This window comes from Mya arenaria, chromosome 13 (genome assembly GCF_026914265.1).
Source record: "Mya arenaria isolate MELC-2E11 chromosome 13, ASM2691426v1".
Classification (NCBI taxonomy): Eukaryota; Metazoa; Mollusca; class Bivalvia; order Myida; family Myidae; genus Mya; species Mya arenaria.
The window spans coordinates 50968779-50978579 of NC_069134.1; the positions used below are offsets into that span (position 1 = coordinate 50968779).

Here is a 9801-nt window from a genome sequence, read left to right on the forward strand (position 1 = left end):
TTCATGATTTTGAAACTGAGGCAGTCGATGCATTCACACAAAATTGGGCCAGTGAAAATAATTGGTTAGTCCCGCCTATTTATCTAGTAAATAGAGCTGTATTTCATTTAATTGCTTGTTCTGCACATGGAACTTAATTAGTTGTTCCTAAATGGCCTAGCGCAGCATTTTGGCCAACTTTGTTTGAAGCAAACTGCCAGAAGAGAGATTTTGTATTGGAGGTTTTGGAGTTTGATAAATGGCAATCAATATTTGATAGCAGGAGTGATAGCGTATTTAGTTCTAGACGTTTCTCTAGCAAAGGTCTAGCTATTCGTCTTTAATGGCCAGTATTTTAATGTATACTAGACTGCAGAAGTAAGAAGTAAATTGTGCTTAGTTGTGTTTTGTTTAGCTTGTGTGATGCACACGATTATGAATTATGGAGAGGAAATGTATAACTTTTCGTGGAAAAGTATATCAAAGATAGTAATGACTATACATGACTCAGCATTGAGTTGGAGTTGTTTACACTGGTTATGCTTAATATTGTAAGTGTTTAATGCTCATGAAGGAAGCGAAAAATATTTTAAATTTGTATTTGCTAATTGTAAAACAGCGTTTTCTGTATATATACCTTGATGTTTAAAAAGCACCGTTTATAAAGATCATGATCTTAATATCTATTTTGGCATAAAGGACGATGATAAGTATAAGACAGATAATTGTGAAAATACATGATATGAGTGTGTGTGTGGGTTGTTTCCCCTACGTTATCGGCATTAATTTCGTTTACTCGGCCTGTCGAGCCGGAGTGCACATTTGTACCTGGTACAAATGAAGTCGTGTACTGTACACGAAGATTATAAGAAATATGTTTTGAATGGTATATGTGTATGTGAAAGGAAAAGTTAATAATTATACACAAAAAGGTGTTATTATGTTATTATATTATACATTTGACAGATGCATTCAAGGTTGGACATTGGAGGAATTTTCTCAAAGAATGTCTGCCCGATGATCTCAAAAAACATCATGATAATTTACAAAAGCTGGTGAAACTGTCAAAATCAGACAACACTTACAAACAATACAATTGTTATTTTAAATCGTTTTGCCAGTGGTGCAAAAAATATGAATTTAAACCGCTTCCAGCTTCCGATTATCATGTTGCACTTTTTCTTTCATCCATGAAAGATTCTTCACCGTCAGCGTCAAAAGTGAACGCCATTACTTATAGTATTTCGTGGGCTCATAAAGTTTCAGGATTTTCTGACCCTTGTAATACAAATCTAGTAAGTTTTACCAAAAATGGTCTGTTGCGAGATTCTGGCAGGCCGATTCAGCAAAAATCTGAAATTTCTAAAGAAGATTTGCTTAAACTTATTGCTCATTTCGGAAATACAACCAATATCTTGGATTTAAGATTCATTTGCATGTGTTTAGTAAGTTTTGCAGTTTTTTTTTTAGATTTAGTGAGCTTTCACATATTAAAAGGTCTGATCTTTAGATTTTTTCTGATTGTGCAGAAATTTTTATTTCTTCTAGTAAAACATATCAGTGCAAAGCTGGCGAAAAGGTAATCATTTCTAGAACAGGAAAATGTTCTTGTCCAGTTTCTTTCCTTGAGAAATTTCTGTTTGAAGCTGAAATTAATGATAAATCATGTGATTACATTTTTTGTAATATCAGATATTCTCGTAAATTGAATAAGCATATTCTTTGCCCGGGAAAAACCTATTTCTTACAATAGAGCCAGGGAAATTTTGATAACAAATCTAAAAGCTGTCGGTATTGATAGTAAACAATATGGTTTACATTCGTTTCGTTCGGGTGGGGCCACAGCAGCGGTTGCAAATGGTGTATCAGAGAGATTGCTTAAAAAGCATGGACGTTGGAAGTCCGACAGTGCTAAGGACAGATATGTTAGAGATTCGATACAAGTCAAAATGAGTGTATCGAAAAATCTAGGAATTTAGATTATTCATTTTTTTCTTTGTATTTGACAAGTATTGAAATTATTTCATTTATGTTGAAATCATGTTAAGGATGGTTTGTTTACAAATATGACGAGAATGGTATTTAGTGTATTTTAAAACGAATAATGTTATACGAAGTATTCGTATGTTTATGTAAAAAGAATTCTTTTTCTTAGTCACTTGCGATGATCTGTAGATCTTTAGTTTAACTGGAGCAAATGTATAATTTGTTTTGTTTTGTTTTAAAAAAACATATAGTTAAAGATTCCCTGTTCTTTTTCTTTCGATTAAAGTATCCCGTCTGTAGCACACCTACACATGTGTTCATTTTATTTTATTATCCTTAAGGTAAATAATAAATTATTTCTGTTTGGCATGGAATGTAATGAAATAGAAAACATAAGTATGGTTTCGTTTTCTTGTATTACGAAACCCATTTCAAAAGGTTTCAGGAGTCAGTCCACCTCCCTTGAGATTGATTGCAAACTGCGTTTTGGCTCATGGCATGTACATCCTTTCAACAGCAACCCTCTCAGTCATTCCATTCCCCGTTGTCCATCCCACCACCCCAATCACGTGGCAATTAATTCTATTCACTGATCTGCTGGAATTTTCAGCAAAAAATGTCGAATTACCATGACAAAGTATAAACATTCCAATTGGTCAAACATCTTTTGTCACCCTGTTGTTCCCTTCATCCGTCAGACAAACTTTAAAGTATGCCCTGTTACGCTATTTAAGTACTTGCACAAGACCACATATTGCCGCGTCCACTTTTCGTGCACTGTATTTACCTACAGGTCACCACACCCATTTTCCGGTCTTCCTTTCGGTCTTGGGTGATTTCCTGTCACCTTGATCCACACAGGTCCGTCTTCCTATTTTTTCCGCATTGACGAACAACATCAACATGTCCATTCCAATATGCAAAACCAAGGCCGGCGGAGGTCAAGCGCTTACAAAACTAACTTTAGTTCTCAGTTCTACCACTTCCAATCTCAGTTTCAGAGATACATGTATGTTCATGCACCATTCTTTCCCACTTGTAAGGTCGGTTTAAGTTAGCAGATCATATTACCTCTATTTTTTATCCGTCTTGAGCTGGATCTGACAGCTCAAGGCAGCTGATCTACTCATAACATTGTCATCGCCCAGCGCATTGTATGCTGTTACCAACTGTTAACATAGCTGTATTATTTCGTCATCGACGGTTTAAGGTGCCGCGAAGATCTGTTCATTTATGTTTTACTAACGTTATTTCATGTTTTAGCATCACCATGGTTTTACTACCGGTTTCAGGCCGTGGTGCTGTTTTACATTTATGTCACTATTGTAGTTCTTAGCTTCCCATGGTTCCACCGACGGTTTATTGCCGATGTATTTGTTTTCATTTATGTTTTATCTCTACAACTGTTATATTTGCTTAAATATTTTGTGACTTTATAGACGATACAAGGCCGCGTCATTATGATGTATCTGACACGGGCTTACAAATCCGTCAAATAACAAGATGCCGTGTAAATTTTAGTTTATTAGGATAGTACACCACGTGATGTTTATCTACAGTGAGTTGGTCTTGTGGCCGCGAAAACGGACTTCTTTCTTTTCTGAAATGTCGAAGGAAAATCACAAATAATGCTTTTTAGTATCTTATCAATAGTCCGCCAACAATTGACCTTAACAATCACACGCCGAGAAAACTAATCGCTCTGCATAATTTTGACAAGAAAAACCGGCCAGAAAATCTAATCAATTGTAATCTTATCTTTCAACGATAGTTAATTCCCTTTCTGTAGTGAATGTCAAAAGCTCACTTACAACAGAAATAAATTTTCTCTTTGTCGGTGCAGTTCTAATCATCCAACACTTGAACAACCAACATAAATCTATTACACATGTGTAGATTGTTTGTAAACACTCGTGATCTTGAACTATGACCTGTTATTATACAGTTGTGTATGACTTGCGGAATTATTGATACATCGTTAGATAATGTTTGGTGACTGATAAATTCCCCCGCCTTGCCTGATAAACTTCCTCAATCCGCGGCACTAACCTAGTATTCTCTATTTATCTAATGTTGCTTTGTGATAAAAAACAACCTTTTTCCGGAAGGATTTTAAACCGAATGAGTGGTCTAATTACTGACAGTTTAAGGCCGCAGTTTATATCACATGCCATTGTTACCTAATATGTATCATGAATTTTTCTCAGTTTTGATCTCAAACTGCAATTATGCCACATTTTTATCGTTGCAAAATTGTTGTACAATCCATGAAGGTTTGAATGCCGCAATTGGATTTACATGCTATTGTTTGTTTGTTTTATGGCATTCACCTGATGGTTCTGGGTCATACGAATGTATACACATATGTCGTTTGCCAATTTCGCGTGTGATCGAGTTGCCATTGTTTTAATATTAATCACACGCACGCACGCACGCACGCACGCACGCACGCACGCACGCACGCACGCACGCACGCACGCTCGCTCGCTCGCTCGCTCGCACGCACGCACGCACGCACGCACGCACACACACACACATATATATATTGCCTTTTATGTTTTTTGTATATATTCATAGGCTTGTTTATGTATTTAATCAAGATACTTTATTTGCTTAAGAGCGTGTCCACCGGGGATGAACAAACAAAGTCACGAGACCACAAATGCAAACGCATGTGATGATACAACGGCAATGTATTGCTCTACCCGGCACAATGTTTATATCACTGAATATATTCTGTCAACTGTATGTATACGTGCTATTTTACAGAAATAAAGACAAAATCATGATCGAAATGTTCTTCATTTATTAAATAACTGTACATCTTAGATTAGTTTTACACAAAAAGGCAAGTGCACAAAAGGTCATGTACATGCATACAAATATGTTTAAAGAAACATCAAATCATAGGAACTATACAACTATGTCATGACGTCATAATAACAAGGAGACATTTTTCTGCTTGTTGCAGCTATACATTGAATAAAATGATTGACAATAAAAGCGATCACAGATATTCAGATAAAATCACACATAAGTAATCAAATAACATAACGAATACTAGTAATTAATAAACAATACTTTTGTTATGATCTGCCTGAGATTCTACTTTCTCCCACCTCAGATATGTAGACCTAAAAAACTGGCCGTGCAAGCAAAATATTTCTCTTGACGACGAGCAAAGATAAAACAAGTACCCGTATGGAATTATTATTTCTCGCCTCAAATGGCATTATAGAAAAGTTTTCGCGCTCAATTCAAGAAATAATGTTGTCCTTTTTTCAGAACTATTTAAGAAAAGATTTGATTATTTACATAATTTGAATCACTGCGTGCATATCTATGACTACCACGAATTATTACATATCTATACGCACATTATTTTCACTACGCACAAAGCATTTCTACATTTTTTGTTTAACTGAAGTGGGGGAAAAGCATCTACCATATCCGTAAGATAGGTTCATTCCAACCCTCGCGCAGGGTGTTCTGCGGAGATTTGGTAAACCTCGTTTCCGCAAAACACCTACGCTCGGGTATGGATGAACCTTAAATTTCGGCCATGAACTATACTTATAATCTAAAATGTGATGTTTTATTTGTTGTGTTTAATGCCTTGTGCTTGCACCACAAGGTACTTCTGTGCCGATAACAGTTCCCACATTCAGCGCACTGGTTTGATTTCTCGCCAATGTCACAGTTACTTGGTATTTGGACAGCATTTTTGGCCACTCGAGGTGCCTGATTCGAGCGATTTGATCCCTAGGGTGATCTATTTCCACCTTCATTGAAATTCCACACATGTCGCACGTGTAGCGTGTTGTGCCATCTTCTCCTCGCCAATTCCTGTTCAGGTCCGTCTGTGTGGTGGACTCCTGCATGCATTTCGGGTACAGAAACTGCTTATCGGATCCATGTGTGGTAAACCTGAATAAATACATATATGCCATTAAAAAGTATCTCTATTTGTAATTGCAATAGTTTGTTAACCTTTAATGCAAATGCCTAAGCTTATGACTGGTAGATACTTGCTTAATTATAGAGAAGTACTATAATAATATTAAACAAAAATGCTATTATATAATACACTTACATATGCCGCGCCATGCTCGCCGTTGTGTTTCTGACAGCATGTGAATGGGTCTACATCGTCATTTCATTGCTTATGCATTTTCAGCCCCGATGCCGTTTTCAACGCATTTCCAAAAACGCGGTAAACAAATGACATCACTGAAACAGACAATGACAATCGTCAATATATATAGCCCGGAATTGCCATAACTGGGTTTTCCCATGCCGGTACAAATAAAAGGTGAATTTCGAGATATTGAAATTCATGTAACGGTCCAATGACTCTATTGTTTCCGAAGTAACGTGTGTATATTACAACGGTTTAATTTTGTTTGTACCGGAGGATTAGGTTGGAAAGACCAGAATTTCTATAATTCCGGGCTTAAACTATTAAGCGCCACTTGATTTACTTCGCAAAATATATTACACAATTTTTAGTTTGTTAAAAGAATATCATCTGTTAAAGCCTTTTCATCAAAAATGTGTCTCATGCAAACACACGCTTATATATAAAAATCTTATCTAGCTTAGTAAGACTACATAAAGCGTTTCACTTTCCCTAATGCTTATGACCGTAATAATAATAATAATAATAATAATAATAATAATAATAATAATAATAATAATAATAATAATAATATAAAAATTCAAAAATCTTACCGCAATAGTAAAGGATATAAGAAATAGAAGAAATAAAAAATCTCAGTTTTAAAGGCTAATGACAAATACGTTAACTCCTTATTATAAGATGCCTACGTGCTTTTGCCATTTTAGGTAGACTACGTACGTTTGCCTCGTGAAAATGCCAACGTGCGTTTGCCAAATTTGAAATACTTCAAAAAATGCATTTTTTTACCAATTGCAACGCACAAAATATTCATAAAACAAATAAAAAACATTATCGAGCAATTAAAAGGAATACATTTGAAAACAATGTGGCTTTTTGTCTAAATCTATGACATTTTAACACTAGCTACGTGCGGTTGCATTCCTGAACACTATTTGTACCGAAGTGTTCTTGGTAACTATGCAAAGCTGAATGGTGACCAACAAACACCGATCGAAAGACAAAACAATGCATTCTTTTTGCGCTATGTTACTTTAACGAACTCTCGCGTATAACAAAAACATCGAAACTTACCACGGTTGACGATCAATCGAGCCAAAATACTACTTGCGTTTGCATTTGTGGTGACGTGAATTTTTTTTTATCATCACCGGTGGTGTCAGGAACGAGTTATTTTAGGCTTATGCATACAATAGGGATTTTCGACGTAGGTGTAAAAATCGTGGCGGATCCGTGGTCTACTTGTTACACACTTGATTGTTAATCCAAGGGTCGCAAGCTCGATTCCCCACCGTAATACTTAAACTTCAAATCGTCATCCAGGATAGACGTTAATTTGGGGTTTTCTACAAAGTGATTATAACGTTGTCAAAAGTACAATAAGTATATATTTTGTTTCATGTAAATATCTTTAATAACGGTTTAAACATTTTGAGACATGACCAGACCAAAAGGTTTTCACACGATTCCGCTGATGACGACGAAACGGGTCGCCCTAGCACAATATAAATTTGTAGCTTCAAACAAATGTTTTTACTATATTTTACTCGTCCGCAATTTTCAAGAACCCTTCTTTCACTATGTGGTTCCATTGTTAATGGCGCCTACGCCAAAATGCAAATGACTCGAATAGTGTTGGATGGAATGTTATGATATATACATATAAATATGGCGCTATAAACATCAACGCAGGTCTTTGATGCTGCACCAATGTGGACAACATCAAACACAATTTAGAAAGCGATTGAATGGTCATTATGCCACTTCAATAGGTATGTACCCTATCCACGACGTCCTTTTTATAAGTCGTTTTGCTGTGAGATTTTACCAAAGTGATCAATCTTCAATATGAAGAATTCGGTCGATGTGCTCGAGAAGGTTCGATATATTTGTCCGTAAATAAATTGTTTCAAAATACGGTAGTTAAGGCTGGTAACGACTAATGTGTCTCCATATACATCAACCATCTCCGGAACATAATCCACATGCTTATTCAGTACATTTTCTAACTCGATTTAACATTTATCATTCTTGTAGCAAACAAGACTCGAAACTTTTTTTCTGATTGGAGTCTTCCATTCAGGTGACCATTTCTCTTTCAAACAGAAATTACAGGATTAATTTCGCCTAATGCGTCAATGCATGTTAGTCCTCTGATTTGCTTCAGTAAGGCAGTAACACCCTTAAACTTTTGAAGTGGGCTTGACCAAGCTTGATTGCTTTTTAAGGTCCAATCATATCTATTGTTTCAATAATTTGCTTCGCTCCCAACATAGTGGTGTGTACGGCAAAGGAAACGAATGACATTCCGGTGGATCAGGTTAGTTTTTGTAGGTGGCGCAATGACAGATAGCTTGAGGTTTTCCAGGTTATTTTTTGTAGCAACATGCATACTTTCCCTCACATTCACAATAGCTATGCCTATGCTTTTTTTTAATAACCCCAACTATTTCGGTTCATCTTAAGATCAACTTTCGCCAAACATTTTTACTTTCACCAATTTGTTCTTCAATATGGCAACAAACTAGTAAAAAACGTACATCGGCGCAGTCGTTTATTCAAAAAGATCCATCATCTATTCTGCTTTTGCTCTGTTCTGGTAGGTCTGGCTTGTCATCGTCAAATGTTTGTTCTTCAAAATTTTAATTGTCATCTTAAACCGTATGTGACTGTACAAAATACTATCCTTGTTGTTTCCTTTTGTTCTTCATTGTTGTTTGTGCTAGGTATGTTTCCTTCAGCGTCTTGGACATACTTCTCTTTTAATTTTTTGTTATTAAACGCTGGCTTGGATTCGCCTATTTTTCTCCCTGAAACTGCATCGGGAGACGGTATATACGCGCCTTCTGTGTGTTGTTCTGTTGACATAGCAAACTTCTCCTCTCCTTGCAAGTTATTAGTTTCATGATCTGTAGATTCGGGTGACCTGCTCATTTTTGTGTGATTTTCATCTGTTCGGTTATCTTCTTTATGTTTGTGGTTAACCTTTGGCATCACATTATCATTCTCATTAATTGAAGACATACTCGAAACTGGCAATGCATGAACATGTTGTGGAACATATTCGTCTGATGTATAGTTCCATTTGTTGGCAACTTTGGTTCGTGTTGTTGTCAAATCAATAGATCTTTGAACGCGTCCTGATTCGTATGCCGATTTAGTACGATTCGATATAAGGCTCGTCGTTTTTCCAGGAAATATAGTGCTTCCAAACACTGGTATATCTTCTTCTTCCCTGGAATCTCTCTGATGTTTGGTAGTGTAAAACTTCAGTTTCACTAAATCACATTGGACACCTAATAATTGCAACAGATCAGGATTGCATTCCATTTCTATATTTTATATTGACTGTTTAGATGTTGGCTGCCTATTCTGTTCAGTAATGTCTTCTAGGTTACCACTTTGTTGTTCCATTTCTTCCATTTGCTTCTCGCAAAGATTAATTTGTGTACGCAAAGTCTCGTTTAATTTCTTTATGTCATGAAGTCTTTCTTTTATTTCTCTAGTTCCCTTTAAACGTGTATTTTCCATTTTAGTGAGCTATCTATTCATAATTAAAGATTGTGAATTATAGTACATATGCACATTTTAAAAGTCAGATGAGCAAGGCAAGATTACACTTCTATAGTTTATCTTTATCTCCTTTTAAGATCTCACAAAGATAACTTTGATTGGCTAATCAAGATCGATGCAAATAT

The 9801-nt window shown here is 35.9% G+C and overlaps 1 protein-coding gene across 1 annotated transcript; it reads right to left on the reverse strand.

Annotated features, from left to right (window-relative positions):
- Positions 1–5522: 5522 nt before the first annotated feature.
- On the reverse strand, positions 5523–6093 carry LOC128212857 (uncharacterized). The gene is made up of 2 exons (XM_052918234.1): positions 6059–6093; positions 5523–5892 (listed from the first exon to the last, which is right to left on the reverse strand). The coding sequence occupies exons 1-2, from the start codon at positions 6070–6072 to the stop codon at positions 5574–5576; spliced, it is 333 nt and encodes a 110-aa protein (XP_052774194.1). The 5' UTR covers positions 6073–6093; the 3' UTR covers positions 5523–5573.
- Positions 6094–9801: the final 3708 nt, after the last annotated feature.